At 42.3% G+C, this 23,974-nt stretch overlaps 1 protein-coding gene across 2 annotated transcripts in view; it reads left to right on the plus strand.

Annotated features, from left to right (window-relative positions):
- Positions 1–6,052, plus strand: part of Ocrl (OCRL inositol polyphosphate-5-phosphatase) — a 52,628-nt gene extending 46,576 nt beyond the window's left edge. Inside the window, exons 19-22 of one of the 2 annotated variants that reach the window (XM_042682427.1) lie at positions 723–807; positions 1,724–1,851; positions 3,110–3,221; positions 3,423–6,052. In XM_042682427.1, the coding sequence (XP_042538361.1) occupies positions 723–807; positions 1,724–1,851; positions 3,110–3,221; positions 3,423–3,547 (450 nt within the window). In that variant the 3' untranslated portion in view covers positions 3,548–6,052. The remainder of the gene's footprint in view (positions 1–722; positions 808–1,723; positions 1,852–3,109; positions 3,222–3,422) is intronic. The other variant, XM_042682428.1, reaches the window with a different exon arrangement.
- Positions 6,053–23,974: the final 17,922 nt, after the last annotated feature.

Below are 23,974 nucleotides of genomic sequence, written 5' to 3' on the forward strand. Positions count from 1 at the left end.
CCTATTTTACAGGTATTAGGCTCAAACCACTGAAGAAGAATCTGTACACACATTTCATTTAATCCAGAGAGTTAGCAGAGTGCCTTGTGAAAAGTTTAGTCTCAGATATCATGTGGATTCCCACATTTAAAATGTGCCACCAGAATGAAGTCAGTGGGTGGTCCACAGGTAGAAGTTATGGTAACTATATAGAATAGGAATACCAATCATAGAATCCCAGGGAAAGAAAGCAGAGTAAGTGTAAAAATAGATAGAGCCAGGGTCCAGTAGCTCTCACCTCTAATCCTAGCTACTGAGGAGGCTGAGATCTGAGGAAAATGGTACAGAACCAGTTCAGGCAGAAAAGTCCATAAGACTCTTAACTCTGATTAATCAGCTGAAAGCCAGACATGGAGGTGTGGCTCAAGTAGGAGAATGCCAGCCTTGAGCAAAAAAGCTAAGGAACTCAGCTCCTAGGCCTGAGTTCAAGCCCTAGTACCAGCACAAAAAATATTTAGGGAGAGACTTTCAAGGGTGAAAATTATTTTCTTCTTTGAAATAAAATTTCACATGGATTACAGAGATGCTATAGGAAAACAATGCTGTTTTCATACTTCATCTGTAATCATTAACATACATACACTCGTTCCTTTTGCGTCCTGCTGTCCTTGTATTTCCTGGCAAACTCCAGAATCTCAGGTGATTATCGTGCCTTGTTCACTTCATTTTGACTTCTTTTGTAGGAGGACCTGTTCCAAACCCCTGGAATGCAGGAAGAGTTACAACAGATCATTGATTGTCTAGATACCAGCATTCCAGAGATAATCCGTATCCTTTCTACCCAAGGCTTAGAATTCAACATGGGTACATAGACAAATTCCTTTTCTCACCTACATTTAATTTTTGTTTTTCTATATTTTCTTTGTAATTGCCTTTTGTGAGAATTATCTAATATCTAGTTGTTTTTAATCCCTATAGGTATTTTGACTTTCCACTCAAGTAAGAGGAATCGAGGAGTACCTAACAACTTTTTTATTGGCAGTTCTGGGGTTTTAAACTCAAGGTCTTGTGCTTGATATTGATAGGTAGATAACACTACTACTTTGAGCCATGTCTTAGCTCTTTTGTTATTTTTCAAATAGAATTCTCATATTTTAGCCTGGTTGGCTTCAGATTATGATCTTCCTACCTATACCTCCCCGTAACTGGGGCCAAGGAGTCTACCAGCATACCTGAATTAATTGGTTGAAATGAGGTCTTGCTAAATTTTGCTAGCCTTTAGCCTCCATCTTATCAGTCCTCACTGAGGACTGAGTAGCGGAACCACTGCCCAGCCTAGTAACAACAACTTTGAATAAGTGTGAAATGTAGCAGCCACAGCAATGGTACTGTTCTCCTTTGACCAGCTATTCACTCTCCCACCCCTTCATGTACAGTGCTAAGGGTAGGGAGAAAGATGGTAAATACTGTAAGCAAGTTTATAGGATCAACCTAGTGGAAACTATTGTTCAGCAGGCCTTAAGAGAGAAGTTGGGCCAAACCTCTAAAGGGACCAAACAGTTTCATAACAATTTAGCTGTAGAGTACTTGGACTAGTAAATATCAAACCCCGTTAGGATCAGTGTGCCCCAAATAAAAGGAGGAAAAGCCTCATTATAGAGGTGTTCTTCCTGAAGAAAGATTCAGTTAGGTCTCTGCATGGCCTATTTTTGGAATCTCTTTCCCTTGACTGAAGGTGATACAGCTGGCAGTAATCACTCTGTAGCTGAAGCATTGCTCATTTTCCTGGAAGCCCTGCCAGAGCCGGTCATCTGCTATGAGCTGTATCAGCGATGTCTTGATTCTGCTCATGAGCCTCGGATTTGCAGACAGGTGAGTTTCATTGGTCTAAGGAGGTTTTTGAGGCAGTTCTTCCCCCATTACCCCCCATGAGCAGTGATCAGTTCATCAGCTGTATGATATGCTGAGCGTGGGTCTTTGATTCATAACAGGATACCAGTATTAAGAGCTGAGAATCTTAACCAGGCCCTGGTGGCTCACACCTATAATCCTAGCTACTCAGGAGGCTAACATCTGAGGATTGTGGTTCAAAGCCAGCCTGGGCAGCAAAGTCTGTGAGACTCTTTTTTTTTTTTTTTGTAGTTGCTGGTCATGGAGCCTGAACTCTGGGTCTGGGCGCTGTCCCTCAGCTCTGCAGTTTAAGGCTAGCACTCTACCACTTAAGCCAGTGCCACTTATGGCTTTTTCTGTTTATGTGGTGCTGAGGAATAGAACCCAGGGCCTCATGCATGCAGGGCAAGCACTCTACCACAGAGCCACCTTTTCAGCCCATCTGTGAGACTCTTATCTCCAGTTAACCACCAGAAAACCAGAAGTGGCACTGTGGTTCAAGTGGTAGAGTGCTCCCTTGAGCTGAAGAACTCAGGGACAGCACACAGGCCCAGAGTTTAAGCCCCACGACGGACCAAGAAAAAAAGAAAATTGAGACTCTTGAGTTTTTTGTTGTATTATTTCTTATTATCTTTCCCACCTTTTCCCCTTGGCCTAATCTCTGTTCAGCAAACCTAATAGGGTAACTATCTGAACCTTGGGATAAAAGTGGTGAAAGTGATTGTATGTGGAATGCTGACTGATTGTCAGTACCAGAAGGGTATGGGACCTTTGGAAACCTTCCTTCTATTTCTTCTTGGTTTATATTTAGTCTTGAAATGAGTTTTGATGCACAATAGCTAGGAATCACACCTAGGAATCACACTAGTGAGTATGGGAAGGTGTTCTCCATCAATGGCAAGTGAATTGGAGAGAAAACCACTCAGATTGGCAGATAACTTGGCTTTCTACCTGTATGAGGAGGTGGGAAAAAGAACATAAAATCATGCCTTCATGTGAGACACTAGTTTGAGTCTGGGATTACTGTCATTGTACAGACAAAATCCAAACAATATGACCATTCATATTTACAGTTGTAATTTGGCAAGTATGATGTTGGTTGTGAGTAAAACAGTAGAGGGTAATGACAAAGGGACGGATAAGGGTTGGATTGTAAGCTGTTTTTCATCAACTATAAGGTCTTTTTACTCCTTTCTTCCACCTATTTTCCTCACCACTCCCTCCCTATTTTTAAAACTAGATAATTTCCCAGCTTCCAAGATGTCATAGAAATGTTTTCCGTTACTTGATGGCATTCCTTCGGGAACTCTTAAAATTCTCTGAATACAACAACGTCAACGCCAATATGATCGGTAAGGGTGCTTCACAAGATGGCTACATAGGGGTGTTTGTGGAGGACAATCTGTGTGCGTTGTGCTTGATAATATATCTTCCTGAATGCTCAGTCACTTCCCTCCTGCACTCCCTGTCCTCTTCTGCCCCTCCCAACCCTGAGGTTTTGCTCAAGTCCTATCTGACAAAAGGTTTCCCTTTTTCTTTCTCTCACCCTTTAGCTACTCTTTTCACTAGTCTTCTCCTAAGGCCTCCACCAAATCTCCTATCAAGACAGACTACAAGTGACCGCCAGCGAGCCATCCAGTTCCTTCTGGTCTTTCTGCTTGGGAGTGATGAAGATTAAGTGTTTTCCTGCCCAAGAGTCTAGAGGAGGAAGATCTTGGGGGTCCAAGTATTTCAGAATGGTTTGAAAAGTTATACCATAGGATGGATCGTTTGCAGAATCTCAAGTTCGGTTAATAATGCAGAAGGAAGTTTCCTAATCTCTCCTTTACCATATCGTACAGAGCAAAATACTTCTAGATATATATTGCCAAGCCAAAGTTATCATATTTTGATGTTTCTGTGTTTTTTTTCTTTGTAAGGCAAAGAGGTCTGTATTTACACTCCTTTACCCAGGGATGTGTTTGTTGTCCTCTCACCCAATTGTCATGATTGTTCTTGGTACCCTAGGCCTAGATTCTGATGTATTTCCATCGTAGGCCTATAGGCACTACTTGCTATAGCTCAGATTTGTCTGTAGTCCTTTGTTCAATGCACTTTTGACCCACTCCTCTCCATATCACTCCTTTGCACTCCCCTCCACTCATTCTATCACCTTGAAGGAAGCTTAAGTGAGGCTAGTGACTCCTTCGGTGTTCTCAGTGGTTATTAGATCATTTTCTACATGTGGCCATTACATATATTTGTGTATTTGTACTACAGTGGTCTCTATGTGTCACTGTAACATTGGCCTTTTTGTGAATCCACCCTGAATGCAATCGTATTGTCTTGTTTTAGGTCACATTTAGTAACATAACTAGGGACTACAGAGAGGGCGTCCCATGATTTGTGAGAATCGCAATCAGAAGGGATACACTTTGCATACTTCAAGAGTGAGTACATTTATGCTTCACAGGTCCTGTTTCCTTTCTCTCTTTCCTGCTTATTATCCATATTTGGTATAGGGTCCATCCTGGGTGTCAGGGGACCCATCTCCCATTTAGGATCTACAGTACAGTATAAGAGAGAGTCTACGCACCTCAGGTCGACCACTGTGGAACCCCTTCTGCAATTTTCTGACATACTCCAGGACAGACATCACCCCCTCCGTCAGCAGGGCTAACTCTAGACTCTACATCTGGCCCCATCAAGACAGGATTTAAAGACTCATTGGTACTCGGTCACTATATTCAGTGCTGTGTAAAAGAGACTGACTAGTGGGACCTGCCATGCATCTTACCTCTCTCACCTTAGATGACCCTTTAAGCTTTTCATTTATTGAAGCTTTGTGGAACAGCCTTTTTAATTAGTTAATTTGCTGAATAACATACAGGCCTCCAGCCACAGACTGCAAAACTGCCTGATGAAACGTCTTTCCTCATTTTTTTTAAACCCACACTAAGTTGATTCATTTTTGCCTATTAGCATTTTATGCAAGGAGCATAATGTCCAGGGTCTGGTGCAATCTTAGGAATTTATTCCATGACTCCTCTAGTGCATTCAAGGAGAGACCCAGGGGAACCTGCACCACTGAATGGTTCTCCAGTTCCCCATCTCTTGAAAGTTGAGTTCTTTAGCGAAACAGAGGGTATGTAGCCTCCCATATACTGGTTAAACTTTTCCCTAATAGGAGGTAGAGAAATATTGGTGCCAAATAGCTGAAGATCTGATAGGTCTGGAGCTAGGTGCACAGTGAACCTAGTTAATGACAGGCTGAGAACAGAACAGTTCCGCCATATCCAGTAGAGCAGAAAGTAATCTCAGAAAGCAGCAACTGATAGGAGCAAGGGTAGGGTTTTAACAGGAAACTATCATTACTATGCCCAATTTCTAGTATCTTGCCAATCTGAGTTGTTCGTGTGACCAAGGATGTGGTTAGCAGGGGCACTGTGTGGTATACATGCAGCGTCCTTTCTTCCTTCATCAGGCCAAAGCACGAAGTTGATGTACTGCCTCAACTTTTCCCAGCTAATCCTGGGATATGGACAAGGTTGAGGGTTTTTGACAATCTCTAGGTAGGAGACACAACACATAAGAAATGTACTTCCCTGCCATGGTTTTTTCCAGCATCCCAATCCCTAATCCCTAATTCTTCCATGGTACTATTTCATAAATTAAGGGTTTCAGATCTAAGTTATAGGGCAGGATTCTGCACCCATTGTTTTAGGAAGAAATAGTTTAAATCCATGGGGTGATGTAACATTGGTCTTTCTTTCACCATTTTCTGATTCTTAATTTGAAATTTTTTTGTTATATTTTCCCCAAAATGACTTGGTCACTAAGCAGTGCTGCTAGTGGGATTCTATATTTCATGTCATCTTTTTTAAAATTATAATTTATTGCAATTTTTCTGAATAAATATATGTTGTGTGAAAAATCAGTGTGATCTTGATGAGAGAGAGCTGGGAAGGGGAACATGTCCCACTTTGCTACAGTATCTATCAACTGCCTGTATTATCATCAGTTGTCTTCCAAAGAAATATTGGCTACAAGAATCCTTAGGCTAGAATTGTGTCTCAGTGGTAGAGTATGTGAGGACTTGGGTTTGATCCTTAACACCAGAAAAAAAGAAACAAAATTATTTCCCCTCGGAGATGAGAAGCAATGTACTTTGAAAGAACAATAAAGTAGTCATCTATTTTCAGAGGCCAGCTGTGTGTGTGTGTGTGTGTGTGTGTGTGTGCACTCATGCATATGTACGCACATTGCAGTCCTGGTCCAGGGGCTGAACTCAGGCCCTAGGCACCTGAGCTTTTTTGCTCAAGGCTAGCTCTGTACCACAAGCCATAGCTCCACTTCTGGCTTTTTGGGTGTTTATTAATTAATTAAATAAGCATCTCACAGACTTGCCTGCCTGGGCTGTCTTTGAATAACAATCTTCAGATCTCAGCCTCCTGAGTAGCTAGGATTACAGGCATAAGCCACCGGCGCATGGCTATTGTGCGACTTTTGAACACCATTTTTGAACTTTTGTCAGGATAAAGTACATAAATTTAGTCCTTAGAAGGTGAGCTTTAGTCTGAGCTCATTAATATATAGAGAGAATTCCCCTGATCTGAATTTTGAATTTGTTGATTCTAAATCCATTTCCCCTTGAGACAGACGAGGCCTCAGCTGGAGGTTTCTTCTCAGCCAGGGCTCTCTTCCAGTTCTTTCCAACTGTGAGCTTGACCCAGATGAATGTGCTGATTCAGTGTTGTCAGGAATAGTTTTTCTAGCCCCACCCAAAGCATAGATTTGGCAGAAGAAATTATTTCCTTTTCAGAACAATCTTCCCTTTAGCAAATGGAAACTGAGAGCCAGCAGTGTTTACATATCATCAGCAGACTGGGTTTCTGTTATAGGAAAGCCATTATCCCTTCCTTCCTAATGGTAGGGCAAGTTGAAAAATGGGCTCATGGTGTTACCTGCAGCTAGGGGATCATGAAGTGTTAAAGAACCTTAGTGATGCTGTAATCCAATCTCATTGTTTGAATGGGAGAGTTTCTGAGGGAATAATGATTGAACCAATTATTATCACTTGATTACTTTTGTTAGTGACAGCATTGGCACAGTCAGGAAAAGGTGTGAGGGTGGGGGAGGGGCTTTCCACTCTGTCACATCAACTATGATTGACTACTTATACTTCCCACATAATTCAGATGACAAATGCATGGCACCATGACCAGCGTTTTTAGTGGTAGGGAGATTGTCTTGCTTTTTGCCCATGCTTCCTATCCTCCTGAGTAAGATTACAGGCATGAGGCACCATGCCCAGCTTCAAAATATCCTTAGCACTCCTTAGAATAATGGTCCTCAAACTGCATTGTGCCTCAATGTTACCTAAGAGCTTATTAAGATCTACCTGAAGGGCTGCGTATCACATCCAGAGTTTTGGAGCCATTGGGTCTGAGGAGATGTCTTAATCCATTTCTCTGTTGCTAAAACAAAACACCTGAGATTAAACAAATTTGGAAGTTTGAGCTCAGGGCTTCACACTTGCTAGGCATGCCTCTTAGCCCTGGATTAGGGATTATAGTCATACACCACTATACTCAGCTCACCAGTACTCTCAGCCATCTACACAGTATTGCCTTCCTGCAAGCCTACCCATGTTCTCCTCCCATGTGACCAGATCTCTCAGTCAGCTACTTCTGCTTCCTCATGCTCATTCAACATCTTCATCCTGTGACCTGCAGTTTTTCAAACCCTTTCTGTGCTTGTTCATTAATCCCTTTTATGTCATCTCAATTTTTTTTTTGTCGGTCGGTCGTGGGGCTTGAACTCTGGGCCTGGGTGCTGTCCCTGAGCTCTTCAGCTTATGATGAGCACTCTATCACTTAAACCACAGGGCTACTTCCAGTTTTTCTGGTGGTTAATTGGAGATAAGAGTCTCCTGGACGTCCCTGCCCAGGCTGGCTTCTAACGGTAATCCCCAGATCTCAGCTGAGTAGCTAGGATTACAGGCATAAGCCACCAGAGCCCAGCTCATCTCAATTATTTTCTGTGACTTTAAAGACTAACTCTAATGCCCCTGACTCCAAATATGTATTTCCAGTTCACCTTTCTTGTTTCCTGCTCACTATGTCCAATTAGTTATTTGACATCTCCCCTTGGATGTCTCACAGGTATCCTAAGCATCCTATGTCCAAAATGGACTTATTTTATTTCAAATAAGACCAGATTGGTCATCCCTCAGCCAGAGAAATGCCAGTGTTATCCATCCAGTTACTTCAGCTAAGCATTAGTGTAGCCTTAGTTTCTCTCCTTCCTACTACTTTGGCCTCTATGTCAGCTTTCTAATCACCTCCTAGTCCAAGTCACCATCATTGCTTGCATGAACTACTGTCACAGCTTCCTACTTGTTCTCCTGTCTAGCCTTACTGTCTTTCAATCCATTCTACGACAGCCAGCCTGACAAGAGCATTCATCTCAGTATTCCTCTGTTCACAATCCTCCAGTGACTTCCCAGCATCTGATTTCTTCAAGCAAATATCACATTAGATGAGATTTACAACAAAACCTGGATTTTCCCATGTTCTGTTAGGCCCTGCACTGCTGGATTCCAAATCTTATTGGATTGAAGAGTCATCTGGAGACATTGTTCAAAAGCAGGCCACACAACTACCTGAGAGCATTTTAAAAAAATATTTATTTTTATTGTACAGAGAGGTTACAGTTACCAAAGTAAGGAAATAAGCACATTTTTTTTTTGTCAGTTCCGGGGCTTGAACTCAGGACCTGGGCACTGTCCCTGAGCTCCTTTTTTGCTCAAGGCTAGCACTGTACCACTTGATCCATAGCACCACTTGTGGCCTTTTCTTTGTTTGGGTACTGAGGAATCAAACCCAGGGTTTTATGCATGCTAAGTAAGCACTCTACCACTAAGCCACATTCCTAGCCCATAAGTACATTTCTTCCAAGAGCATTTTGATACAGGATTACAAGCAGCCCTCCCCTTGCCCTTGTTGCTAAATTTGGTTACTGTTCTTTGCCTCCCAGTGATCTGAGAGCTCTATCCCAGTTCAGAGCCTTTGAATATGCTGTTTTCTTTACCCAAAACATAAATTCTCCACCTGCTTCACCCTTCAGAATGCCTTAGTCACCATCTTTGCTGTGCCTAACTCCAAGTACCAGTCACTTTCTCTGCTCCTATTCCTGGACTTTTTCTATCACAGCATGCTGTTCCATGGGAATTAAAGACAGAAAACTATTAGTTCTTCATATAGACTCTAACTCTGCCATTTTGTTTGTTTCTTTTTTTCTTTGTGCCAGTTCTGGAGCTTGAACGCAGGGCCTGGATGCTGTCCCTATGTTTCTGTGCCACAGCATCATTTCTGGCTTTTTTTTTGGAGTATTTAGAGATGAGTCTCACGGACATTTCTGCCCAGGCTGGCTTTGAACCATGATCCTCAGATCTCCTTCTTGAGTGGCTAGGATTACAAGTATGAGCCAGCACTGAGCTTTCAGCAAAATTTAATTGATTATTCTATGCCTCACTTTCCACATTTTCCCCAGGTTTAATGAAGTGTAATTGATGTCAAATTTTTATATATTTTAGGTCTATTCACATCTTACTCCATTTTGTATTGCTCTAACAACATACTTGAGGCTGGGTACTTAGAGAAAATGTTTATTTCACTTGGTTCTGGATATCCAAGATCATAACAATGATACTGTTTAGCTCTGGTAAGGGCCTACCAGCTACATGACAACATTAGGTACATGCAATCAAGGGCAATACAAGGAAGCAAGAGAGATCCAAGGGCTTGCCTTGTAACAACTCACATATTATGGGATTTATCTAAAGTCATTTGAGAACTGCATTAATCCCTTGCAAAGGCAGCATCCCCATGCCCTAATCCCCTTCCACTCCAATCCAGGGACCAAACTTCCTACATGTAAACCTTTGATAGACACACTGAAGCCATATCGAAACCATAGTCATCCTCATCTTAAAAGCAATAATACCTTTCCTCATTGATTGTCATGATTATCCTGTAGTCCTAGGTAATCAGGAGGCTGGGATCAGGAGGATGGAGGTTTCAAGGTTACTAGGGCAGAAAAGGACCACAAGACTCCATCTCCAAAATAACCAGCAAAAATCTGGGTTGAAGATGTGACTCAAGTGGTTGACTTCCAGCCATGAGCAAGCACAAACCCCCTCTTCTGCTGCCTTTCAAGTCTCAGAAAGTGATTCCATGCTTTATGCTAAAAATGTAAAGCCAAGGGTGAACAAATGCAGCAATGATACCCACTAGACACTATGTTGAAAATGAATGATACAACTTGTAGGTGGGGATAGGAGAGAAAAACTGGGAGAGAGTGAGGGAAGGGGGTGACATTGTCCCAAAAAGAAATGTACTTTTTACCTAACTTGTGTAACTGTAACCCTTCTGTACATCACGTTTATAATAATTTTTTTAATGTAAAGGCATCTGACAGAGGTAGCCCTCTCAAAGAACTGTCCTACACATTAAAATGTTTTTAGCTTCACTTCATCCCTCCTATTTCTCTCCATCTGGGAAATATGTGGCCCTCTTCCTGCAGAGGTCAAGTCTTCCTCTTTTGAGGCTTTCTCTTCCACCTTCACCAAATCTTTTTGCCCATCACCATGACAGTTCTTCTTATATCTTCAATACCAGTAATTCATTTGACAAGTGGTATGGAGTGCTTCCTACATGATTGATGCTGTTCAAGATGCTGAGGATATCGAAATAAAGACAAAGTCCATGCTGTTGTCGTGCTTTCATTAGGGGGAGAGGCAGGTATGGAGGTAGACAGGCATGCAAATGAACTTTATGGAGGCAATGGCCATATATCTTGTTCCTTACTCCCATATCCCCAGCTCTGTCTCTAATGTCTGGCACCCCATAGTCTTTGCCATTTACTACTTAGTGGTAGCAGAGGCCAGGGGAAACAGCATGTCTAGGGCTGGTAAAAGGGTAAATGAGTGTCATTTTCTAGAGGAAATATGGCAATGAGTATTAAGAGCCTAGAAATATTGGCATGAGCAATTCTACTTCTAGGAAGTATTCTAGAGGTGCACAATGGCATTATTCATTAGAAAAAATAACCTATGCCTTGTGCTGGTGGCTCACTCCTGTAATCTTAGCTACTCAAGAAGCTGAGATCTGAGGATTAAAGTGCAAAGTCAGCCAGGACACGAGACTCTTATCTTCAAATGACCACCAAAAAGCTGGAAGTGGAACTGTGATTCAAGTGGTTGAGTGCTAGCTTTGAGCAAAAAACGTTCAGGGACAGCCCCTAGGCCCTGAGTTCAAATCCCAGGACTGGCCGCACACACTTTAAAAAGCAACCACTAGAAGATAGGCTGAGGGATTTGTCTAGAAACAGCAGACTACCTTTTCATACCAATCAGAATTTTGCTTTAAATTGCATATATATTCAGAGTGACTTTAGAGGTGCTTCTGGGGTGACTTTGGAGGAAAATGATTATGTAAAGCCACCCCCAAGCCACTCTTCGGTACCAACCTCAATGATATTTTGTAGTCTTTATTTGTTTGGTTTTCTAAATATTTTACAACAAACATGTATTCCTTTTTATAATGAGAAAGGATTAAGGAAAACATTATTTCATAAAAGAAAGAAATGTGTGTGTACTGGAATGAATGAGCACAGTGTCCTCAGGCTTGGAGGCGGCGGACCAGCCTTGCCAGCCTGGAGCCGCTGGCCCTCCTCCCTCACATTGCTGCCCACTCACTCCCTCATTTCGTGGGCATGTCTCCTCTACCTCTGACATTCTCCCCAGCAAAGATCCAACGTTATCTGTGCTCCTTGCTCCAAGTCAAAACCCTTCACCAATAGTCCTTTTGGCAACAATGGCAACAAGCCACTTTTTTTTTGTTTGTTTGTTTGTTTTTTGGGTCCAGTCGTGGGGCCTGAACTCTGGGCCTGGGCGCTGTCCCTCAGCTCTTCAGCTCAAGGCTAGTGCTCTACCACTTGAGCTACAGCACCACTTCTGGCTTTTTTCTTTTTGCTTATGTGGTGCTGAGGAATCGAACCCAGGGCCTCATGCATGCAAGGCAAGCGCTCTACCACTGAGCCACCTTCCCAGCCCAACAAGCCACTTTTTAAAAACAATTTTTTTATTGTAAAGATAATGTACAGAGGGGTTACAGTCACATGAGCAAGGTAATGAGTCCATTTCCTTTCAAGCATTGTTGCCTCCTCCTTTGTTTTTCCCCCACCATCCCTTTTCTCCCACCTCCACCCCCAACCCCGCCCGTGCCAAAGTTGTAAAGTTCATTTTCAACATAGTGTCTTATACAGCTCATTGTTATATTGGGTCATCTTGCATCCTTATTTCACCATTTTGTTATTTCCCTTCCCCTCCCCAAATTAGAAAAATGCATATATAAGAAAATGTGATATATATATATATATATATGATGCAATTCTATACCTCCATATGGAAAGACTTGGAAAAAATTATATTAAGTGAAGTAAGCCAGACTCAAAGAAACATAGGTCCAATGGTTTCCTTATCTGCAATAATAACTAGTATATGTCTAGGACAAGCAGAAGAGGTCAAAAGCTATGTATATATGACCATATAACCCAACACTAAGTGAAATGAACCCCAAGATAGGGACGCAAGAGATTTTATCTTTCTTGTTCTTTTTAATATGTTATTATTTTTTTTGCAACAAGCCACTTCACTTTGAAGTTTGTGTCTGTGTCCACTAGATGGCAGACAACAGTGAATGTGCCCATTAGAAAACTAGCATTTAAAGCTACAGTTACTTTCTTATTCTGGGATCCTTCCAAGTTTGAGCAATATGATTGAATTTTCTCTCTTCACAGTCTATGAACAACAGCTCCAAAAATCAACAACTGCAAAACATTTCTTAGGACTAGATTGAAACTGTCTAAAGGCCATGGAGGTTTTATCCCTGTCTTCTATTGAACACCAGGGAGATTTCATTAACATTTGTCTCCATCATTGTCCCTAAGTATTCCAAGTTATTTGGAAAGTGCTAACCAAAATTGAGGAGGTAATCTCACTGCTATAAGCCAATGACTTAGATATGTGGAGGGCTCATCTGGAAAGGAGGGATGAAAACAACGGAATCCTAGAGGGGGGACACACAGGTGAACTGGGAAAAATCAAAATGATTCCTGGCCAGATGGTTGGAGAAGGAAGTAGAGAGAAAGGAGACCTAGAGGTAGTGAGGTGTGTCATGGCTGTATTATATCTCCCCAAATTCATATGTCATTTATATAACTTCCCCTCCCCCCAGTCTCTATAAACATGACTTAACTTGGAAATAAGGTTGGTGATGCATGGGGTAAGACGAAGTCAAATTGCAAATGGTGGGCCTTATGCCATTAGAATTGGTGTCCTCATAAAAAGGGGAGAATCAGATAAAGGCATGCACACAGGGAGGTGGCCTTGTGAAGGTGAAGGCAGAGATGATTCTTTGTAACTCAAGGAATGCCAAGCAAACTACCAGAAGCTAGGGGAGAAGCCTGGACCAGATTTGCCCTCACAACCCTCAAGAGGAACCAAGCCCTGTAACCTCAGTTTTAGGACTTCAGCTTCTAGAACTGGGAGAACAGTCCCTATTGTTTAAGCCTCCCACTTTGTGGTACTTTGTATAGTAGCTCTTTGGGAAAGTGAAATGATGGAGGAAACAGAACTGAATTCCTTTACTCTCCCCAAGAGTGATAGCTGTTCTACCCATCTGCCACTTCCTTCCTCGACCATTATTCTCTTTTTTTATTGTCAAGGTGATGTACAGAGGGTTTTCAGTTACATGAGTAAGCTAATGAGTACATTTCTTGTTAGCCTTGTTATCCCTTCCCTTCCCCCCCCCATTCCCCTCAAGTTGTACAGATTGTTCCCAACATATTATCTTGTGTATATCACTGTTGCAATATATACATAGGACAAGGGCTCCCCCCTTGTCCTTTGTCTCACTATTCTGTTTTTCCCCTTTCCTTCCCTAATTCCCATAAATGTATATTCAATACCAGGGCATACTTCTTGAAAGAGTTCCGTCCACTTACTATCCCTGCTTTCTCCTCTTCCCCTACCCCTCAATCTTCTCTAAGCCATCCCTCTCACATGACTCTTCAATGTCACCAGCAACTTCTGTGTTGCCAAAGGTCTTTTTCTCAGTCCCATCTCATCAGCCTTTTCTGGAACACTCCCTCCCCAGGCCTCCAGGACTCCACACTCTTCCTGGTTTTCTTCCTATGTCACTGGTGGCCTCTAGCTCTGTTGTAGGCTCCATTTCCTTTTTTTGGGGGGAGGGGTCTGGTGTGGGGCCTGAACTCTGGGCCTGGGCGCTGTCCCTCAGCTCTTCAGCTCAAGGCTAGCGCTCTACCACTTGAGCCACAGCGCCACTTCCGGCTTTTTTCTTTTTGCTTATGTGGTGCTGAGGAATCGAACCCATGGCCTCATGCATGCAAGGCAAGCGCTCTACCACTGAGCCACCTTCCCAGCCCTCCATTTCCTTTATATACCACTAAATGATATCATATGTTGGGGATGGGACTTTAGTTGACCACCTCTCATCTTTCTCTCTCTCTGCCTGCAGTTGTTACTTGTTGCTAATGCATCCCTAAACTATCTAAAAAAAACTGTGTTCATCCCTATCACCTTCTACTTCAGACTCATGTACAGTGACAGCACATTCTACCCAATTTACATTCCATAGCCCACTGCTTAAGTCAAAAATTGATCATGAAACCAACTGCCAGCTGCTCATGCCTGTAATCCTAGCTACTCAGGAGGCTGAGGTCTGAGGATTGTGGTTTAATGCCAGCCTAGGTAGAGAAGTCTGTGAAACTCTTATCTCCAATAAACTACTCAGAAAAAGCTGGAAGTGGCTCTGTGGCTCAAGTGGTAGAGTGCCAACTTTGAGTGCAAAGAGGCTCAGAGACAGCACCCAGTCCCACCGTTCAAGCACAAGGACCAGAAAAAAAAAAAAAAAGATAATGAAGCTGGGTACTGGTGACTGTAAACCTAGCTACTTAAGATGCTGAGATCTGAGGATCACAGTTCAAAGCCAGCCTGGCAGGGAAGTCTGTGAGACTCATCTCCATTTAACCACCAAAACCAAAACAAAACAAAAACACAGAAGTGAGTCTGTGTCTCAAGTGGTATAGCCCTAGCCTAGAGCAAAAAAGCTCATGGACAGCACTCAGGCCCTTAGTTCAAACCCCAGGACCAGCACACACAAATGAAGGTGTACAGAAAAATTCCTAAACCATCCTGAAATGAAATAATACTCTCAAGGAGGCCTGTTGTGCATATGCAGCATTGATATCCCATAAATCTCCTTATTTTTCCTGTGCTCTCAGAGAATGACAGCATTATCCAGCACTACTAAATCCCCATGTCACTTCTCTCCTTAAATGAGTAGCATAAGGGATGGCTCAGGATTGGTTGGTGGTACACACATACCTCAGTGTAACAGCCCTAGTTAAGACTCAGACCAAGAATGTCAGGGTAGCCTACTCTTCAAGAGTGAGTTAAGGGCATACTACTGAGCAATCTAAGCCAGAAGCCCTGCCCACCTCTGTAGTGACCAAGGCTCACTTAAGATGTCCAAATGGACTCTGAATAAACCTATATTGGATATATCACTTTCCTGTGTGGTTAATGTATAATTCACTTGTGGAGAAGTTCTGCAGAATTATATCTCAATTGCTTTCAAAGGTTGGCCAATTCTGGTCCATGGGTCAAATCCATCCCACCATCTGTTTTTTGGTGTGTGTATGTGGGGGGGGATTGAACTCAGGGCCTAGGTGCTGTCCCTGAACTGTTTTGTTCAAGGCTAGCAGACTAACACTTGAGCCATAGTTCCACTTCCAGAGATTTGGTAGTTAATTTGACATAAGAGTCTCATGGACTGAGCTGGGCGCCGGTGGCTCACGCCTGTAATCCTAGCTACTCAGGAGGCTGAGATCTGAGGATCACGGTTCAAAGCCAGCCCAGGCAGGAAAGTCCGTGAAACTCTTATCTCCAATAAACCACCAGAAAACCAGAAGTGGCCTGTAACTCAAGTGGTAGAGCACTAGCCCTGAGCTGAAGAGCTGAGGGACAGCGCTCAGGCCCAGAGTTCAAGCCCCACGACGGACAAAAAAAAAAAAAAAAAGAGTCTTATGGACACTCATGCCTGGGCTGCCTTTGAACCACAATCATTACATCTCAGCTTCTTGAATATCTAGGATTATATACGTGAGCTATACCTGACTGCCATCTGTTTTTATAAATAAAGTGTTGTTGTTGTTTTTTTTGCCAGTCCTGGGGCTTGAACTCAGGGCCTGGGCACTGTCTCTGAGCTTCTTTTGCTCAAGGCTAGCATTCTACCACTTGAGCCACAGCACCTTTTCTGGCTTTTTCAGTTTATGTGGTGCTGAGAAAATGAACTCAGGACTTCATGCATGCTAGGCAAGCACTTTACCGCTAAGCCACATTCCCAGCCCCTGTAAAAAGTTTTACTGGAATGCAACCATGTTCATTACTTTTCATATTGTCTATGGCTGCTTGTGTGCTATAACAGAACAGTTGAGTCATTGCCAAAGAGGCCATATGGCTTGAAAAGTCTAAAATAGTTACTAGTTGTCTCTTTCTATAAAGTTTGCCTGTCAACTATCTAGACTGTGCTGATCTGAGTCCTACCAATAAAGGCCGAGGTCCTTTACCAGTGTCTTCAAGTCAGGAAGTTGACCTTGAAAGTAATATATTATATGGTATTTAACTCACAGGAATTCACGTAAAGGTGCTCAGAACAAAAAGGAGATCAAATGCCCACAATGATTTAATACAGTTATCTAACACCCTACCAGTGAATGAGCACATACCTTGAGTGAGTGTGAGATACATGGGAACTGTGACCCTGCTCTTCCTGTATTCAATCTCTACATGCTTCTCATTGTGCAAGCATCTCACCATGCTGAATTGATTTGAATGTGCGCGATTCAATAAGTGGTGTTAGGAAAGCTGGATAGTCATCTGGAAGAAAATAAAGTTGGATCCATACCACACAACTAAGCCAAGATGAAATCCCACCATTGGGCATGGAAGAAACTCCCCTGCTTGACAAGGTCACTAACAGGATGACACAGGAGATGGCTGATGCTTTGTGGGACCCAGTGATTGCAGGGAGTTTGGGATTGATAGAGTTGGTCGATAGCAGGCAGACCCCTTAGCTAGACAGAAGGTGTCCCAGGAGATTTACTTGGGCCTCTCAATGTGTATCTCTCAGAACTAGCCAGGAAGCAGAGCTAAAACAGACAATCCAAGAGGGAGCAGAGCAGGCCAGTGGCTCACGTGAAGAGTGTCTGTTGGTTACACAGACAAACCCCAGCCCCTCAGCTAGAGATCAGGAAAGTCATTGTTCATTTGTTATTGGAATGTAGCTGGGTGTTACACAACCCAGTGACAATGACTATGGCGCCCTCCTTGATTCACAGAACCCCTAGAGGTTCATGTTTTGGAAGACTTGCAGCCTGTGGAGCTGGTCCAGGAGCTGAGGTAATCCTACAAAACATGCAATGAGTCCAGATTCATTTTTCAAGTCACTAACAGGAGAACCTGTGAGCAAGGGGGAGAAACAAGGAACATTGGACTCCAGTCATTATGTCAGTACATAGATTTCCCCCTTCCTCGGGGGCTTAATGAATTCAGGGCCTCAATCTTGCTTGGCTTTCTTGCTCATGGTGTTCTATCACTTGAGCCATGACACCAGTCTAGCTGGTTATTTTGGAGGTGGCATATTATGGACTTTAATGCCTAGGCAGGTTTTAAACAATAGTCTTCCGGATATATGTAGGCTTATAGCCAAGAGAAACCAGCACCCAGTATGTAGATCTTCAGTATCTTCTGTCCTGTCAAGCTGAAGCCTGAGTAGTAGTAATTCCTTTGACTCATATGACTCTTTACTAAGTATATCTTGGATAGTTTTGCTTCTCAAGATCCTTGGGTTTTGTTGATTTTGACATATATGTATATATATATATATATATATATATCTGTTGATATATATATATAAGTTAATATATACACATAAATACATACATATTCTGGCACAAGTACTGGAAAAATTGACAATGATGAAAGATCTGGTAATCGATCACAATTCTCCAACTATAGTAATAAATAGAACAATGCCTTTGAAGATCTGAATCACAAGCAGTATTCAAACCCCTTATCCTTATTCTATGGGAGAGAGACCATTGACAACACAGTCTTATAGCCCAAAACCCTATGAGTGATCTGTTAAAACTTTCAAAAAGCTGGGCACTGGTAGCTCACATCTATAATCCTAACTATTCAGGAGGCTGAGATCTGAGGAAGCCAACTCAGGCAGAAAAGTCTGTGAAACTCTTTTTTTTTTTTTTTTTTGGGTCCGGTCGTGGGGCCTGAACTCTGGGCCTGGGCGCTGTCCCTCAGCTCTTCAGCTCAAGGCTAGCGCTCTACCACTTGAGCCACAGCGCCACTTCCGGCTTTTTTCTTTTTGCTTATGTGGTGCTGAGGAATCGAACCCAGGGCCTCGAGCATGCAAGGCAAGCGCTCTACCACTGAGCCACCTTCCCAGCCCCAAGTCTGTGAAACTCTTATCTCCAATTAACCACCAAAAAGCCTGAAGTAGAGCTGTCACTCAAGTGTAGAGTGCTAGTCTTGAGTGCAAAAGCTCACGGACAGCACCCAGGACCTGAGTTCAAGCCCCAGGACTACACAAAACGAAACAAAACACACACAAAACAAAAACAACTTCAGATGCATCATTTTCTCTCCCTTCAGATACATCTTCAGATGTATAATTTTCTTTCATTTGTTAAACCAAGTCACCAACCAACGAAGGAAAGCAAGAAATGCATGGAGAACTGAGTTTATTTGACAGAACAAAAATCTCAAATTTTCAAGAATTCTTCACTCCCGTGAACAAGGATAACTTAATCACTCCTGTTGTATACACACATGGAAATGGAAAGCAATGAAGTAGGGGAAAATAATCCGAAACTTCTGAATAAGACTGTGTTTCTGTTCTTCCAAGGAATTGTTTTTCAAAAGACAGTTCAAAGCCTCATCCTGAAAAGAATGGGACACTAGTCAACAATTGGTCCTTAATATTGTCAGTGATAACTAGGCTATCTAACTTCAAATATCCAGTCTGGCTCCAAAATCAAAACTTGCTACCTGATGCAAATAGTCAAAGGGCTTAGGAAACACTGAACCTAATCAATGTTCCCCTAGACATAGCTACCAGTCACAAAGAACTTGTCATGTTATAAATAGATTGCTTTGAGGACCCTTTAAACCCCATGTTCTTCATTGGGAGCAGAAAATATTTTTTCCCTTCTTCAACCTGTTATACTAAAATAAACCCCTACTAAAATGTTTTAAAAATAGATTGTTTTGAATATACTTTTGAACCCTCAAACTTTTCAAATTCCTTGAGTAAAGCATTAGTTAACAAAATATGATTGTGAACATAATGTGAATGTGAGCATCAATTTTTTCCCAGGAAATCCAAACACATTCAGTGATAATATTTTGCTTTTTAGTTTTTTGTGTTTTTTTCCAATTAAAATAACTGCAGCAAGCTTGACCTAATATCTAAGAGTTTTACATTTTTCCTTCTAGTACTTTTATGTACCTTTTTTAGAATTATGATCTTTTATAAAGTATCATATAGCTATAAATATATTGCTTTAAGTGCCACATTTTTACATTTGCTGTTATAAATGTGTGTATTAGAATTCAAAGTTCTATTAGTTCTTGTTGACTTTGTGGATTTTTAATATTTTATATTTATTTATTTAGGGTCCGGTTGTGGGGCCTGAACTCTGGGCCTGGGCACTGTCCCTCAGCTCTTCAGCTCAAGGTTAGTGCTCTACCACTTGAGCCACAGCATCACTTCCGGCTTTTTTCTTTTTGTTTATGTGGTGCTGAGGAATCGAACCCAGGGCCTCATGCATGCAAGGCAAGCGCTCTACCACTGAGCCACCTTCCCAGCCCCTTATTTTTTTTTTAATCAATATAAAATTTTAAAATTAGCTGACAGAATTTAATCCTTATTCTGGAAGCCAAGAGAAATCTCACATAATAAATGCTGAATAATTACTAAGGCTTCTGAAAAGGAACACGCTTTTTACATGGTGACATATTTCATAGATCATACATACATATTTCATACATCATACAACTTCTGGCTTTTGTTGAGAGCCAACTATCTCACTGGAACATCTTGAGGCTGAGTTTACAGAATCCCACCTTTTCACCTGGCCCTAAGTAAACACCCTGCAGCTACTAACGACCACCTTTTCACCTTGCCCTAAGCAAGCACCCTGCAGCTGCTTCGGCCAATGAAAACGCTTCCTTATTCTAAGCGTATAAATACCCCTGTGTGAAAAATAAAAATTAGCAGCTTGATCAGAATCCCTGTCTTGCTGTCATTCTTTGTGTCTCTTGTCCCTTCATTCCTTCTCGCTTAGGTTCATTGCCCTCGTTGAAGTCCTGCGGGTCGGGACAGGCTTTGTTACATGTTCTTTTTGTTTCACTATTAAATACTGATATGTACCTTTCTATGGTAGTGAAGTTTGAGTTCAGGGCCTTGAGTTTGCCAGGAAGGCTTTTTACCAATTGTGCCATACCCATAGATGAATACAAAACAGAACAAACAAAACACCGCCTGCAATGTTCACTATGACCACTAGAGGGAACTCGTAGGTAACAAGCCAGCAGAAGCCAGACCACCATTTCATTCCCAGCCTTCTGGAGGTGGGAAAGCCTCTCAGGGAATCTTTTGGAGTTCTGGAACGCTGGGATGTCCCTCCCTGGCAAAAAGAATCTGTCCTATCAGCGATGGCCTGGGCCAAACACTCATGGTCTCTTTTAACAAGAGAAGTACAGAGAAGCAAGAAACAGAAACCCATGATGAGGCCTTGACTCCATCCTACACATCCTACATATCATGTCCTGGCAGAATGGCTTGGCACCACCATACAGACCCAAGCAGAAAAGGCCAGGGCTCTAGAGGATGGCTGGGCTCCTGGATTCAGGTGTCCTCTGTAATGTTGTTGATAAACATTTGACCTCAGGCGATTAGAGAACTCAACACCATGCAAGCAGCCCATATACTTCTTAGCTCTTCAGCTCAAGGCTAGCACTCTACCACTTGAGCCACAGAGTCACTTCTAGTTTTCTGGTGGTGTATTGGAGATAAGAGTCTCATGGACTTTCCTCCCCGGATGGCTTTGAACTGAGATCCTCAGATCTCGGCCTCCTGAGTAGCTGTGATTACAGGTGTGAACCACTGGTGCCTGGAACATTTCCCTTTCTTTAGTGTTGTCATTCTAAGTTCTTTATATTGAGGCTATGACTTGAATTTTTCCAATTCTATCCAACCTCTACCTCCACCCTGGTCCAGGCTGTCATCAATCCTTTATAGGAGTGACAGATAAAATATAGGGTACCTATCAAATTTAAGTTCAGATTGGATGAGAGTTATGCAAGCCTCAAATCCTGACATCCTGGAAGCCAAGGCCTGAGGACTGAGTTTAAGGCCTGCCTGGGCTATATAGCAAGACTCTGAAAACAAAACAACATTTAGATACACAGAATACTTTTTAGTTTATACTATACAACATTTGGGGTGTACTTATACTTAAAAAGCATGTTTGAAGTTAAAATTTAACCAGACAATCTGGATTTCATTTTGTTTGTTTTATTTCTAATCCTAGCAACCTGACCAAGAGCTCCCAACCCTGCACTGCTACAAAGCATCTACAATGGACATGCAGAAATTCAGATCTACCTATGTCACTGTCCTGCACACAGACCATCCTGGGGCTCCTAACCACCCAGGAATCAGGTCTAAGCCCTTGACAAGCCACACAAGACCTCTGCTTCCAGCTTTCACTCTCTTCTCCCACAGTTCCCTTCACCCCACATTGGTATGCCCCCTACATAATGAACACTCTATACACCCTTAAATGCACCCCAAGTGCTTTTATCTACATCCACCTCTGTTGTCAAGCAACCACCACCTTTCTTGCCAAGATCTTCTCAACAGGTCATCTGCTTCCCCTGAGCCAAGCACACACTTTTGGCATGATGCAATGGCCCATAACTAGCTAAACCATTGCTTATGTGTCTGTTGTCCCCCAACAGATTATGGCCTCCTTCAAAGAAGTTTTCTTAGTTCAGCTTTGTAATCCCCCTGTTAGTCACAGCACCTGGCCCAAAGCTGGGCACTTGGCATGAATGAATGAATGAATGAATGAATGAATGAATGGGCAAGTGAATGAAGAGAAATGACGGATTCTCAATCTTAATTTAGGAAGTGGGTACAGTTACAGTAAGAAGGCACCAGGGGGCAGAATTACCTTAGTTTTCTTTGGTTTGGCACAGTGCTGAAAAATGACTTTTGCTCTTCTTGGATCTTTTTCTCCTGTTCCGAAGAGAGGAATCTCTGTTGTTTTTGTTTTGTTTTGTTTTCAAATCATGGAAACATGACACCAGGAAGGAGCATTTTAGAAAGCATGTGGACCAGTCATCTGTATTCTTATAGCTAAAAAGAGCCACCCCTCTTTGTTGTATTTAACCAAGAGCTTTTAGGTGGTCTAAATTATCTTTTGGTCAGAGAGGTTAGGAGACTTAGCCAAGTCACTGGAGACAAAGTAGAGGGGTCGATGGAGGAGCCCTGATGACATTTTGCGGTCTGAGCCTATGTCCTTGTCCCTGCAACCCTATGAGGGCGGTGCTGCTATCAGCTTGCAGATGGGCAAAAGGCCCAGGGAGGCCGGCTCATATCATAGCAGAGTGGGGTTTAGACTCAGGTCTCCAATCTTTTTCCTACCCTTGATTCCCTCACACTCATAAATCTGTTCCTGAACTTGACAGAGAGTGTTGAAGAACATTCTTCCCAGGAAGCTACACTGGTGTGACCTTGGCTCCTCCTAGGGGAAAGTGAGTCTGTTCTGAGTCTGCTTTTCTGTTTGGAGGCTGGCTATTGTGTGATGTTTGCCCTTTTTAAAATTATTTTTTTCTTTGGTGGGGAGGAGTAGTGCCAGTCCTGGCACTTGAACTCAGGACCTGGGATCTGTCTCTGAGCTTGATTTTGCTCAAGCTATTGCCCTACCACTTGAACCACAGCTCCGCTGGCTTAATGTTGGTGGCTAATTGGAAATAAGAGTCTCAGGGACTTTCCTGCCCAGGCTGGCTTCAAATTGGGATCCTCAGATCTCAGCTTTTTGAGTAGCTAAGATTATAGGCATGAGCTACCAGCACCCAGCTTTTATTATTATCTTTAAGTAGTTGTACAAAGGAGTTGCCATTTAACGAAGCAGTTATGAATACGATGCATCTTGATCAATGTCATCCTTTATATTTGCCTTTTTGAGCTTGGCTTATCTTTTTTTTTTTTTTCTTTTTTTTTAATTTAATTTTATTTTTTTTGTGAACATACTGTACAGAGGGGTTACAATTACATGGGCAGGATAATGCATACATTTCTTTTTTTTTTAATTTAATTTTATTTTATTTAAGAACATACTGTACAGAGGGGTTACAATTACATGGGCAGGATAATGCATATATTTCTTACCAAGCATTGCAGCCTCCTCCTTTGTTTACCCTTCACCTCCCTTCCCAGCCTCCCCCCTCCCCCCACCCAATCATACCCCCCCTCCCCTCCCACACACCGACATTGTAAAGCTGGTTTTGACATGACATTTTGTACTTCTCATTGTTGCAACAGGTCCACCTGAATCCTTAAACGACTTGTTTGTCCCCTTCTCCTCCACATGTTATACTGACATCAAATATAGTGAAAGCGGGGGTTACACTGTGGGGGAGGGACATACAAAGCAACAAAGAAATAACCTTATAAATGCGTTAGAAACACATGCATGAAAGAAACAAAAACATTAAAATACATATTTAAGGGTTCGTTTTCCTAACATCACATTATCTGACCTTTTCCGCTTGACTCATACCTATACTAGATATTGCAAATAAGGGAAACCATGGGACCTATGTTTCTTTGGGCCTGGCTTACTTCACTTAATATAATTTTTTCCAAGCCTTTCCATTTCCTAACAAATGGGG

This window comes from Dipodomys spectabilis, unplaced genomic scaffold, assembly GCF_019054845.1.
Source record: "Dipodomys spectabilis isolate Male_0828 unplaced genomic scaffold, ASM1905484v1 ptg000071l, whole genome shotgun sequence".
Lineage (NCBI taxonomy): Eukaryota > Metazoa > Chordata > Mammalia > Rodentia > Heteromyidae > Dipodomys > Dipodomys spectabilis.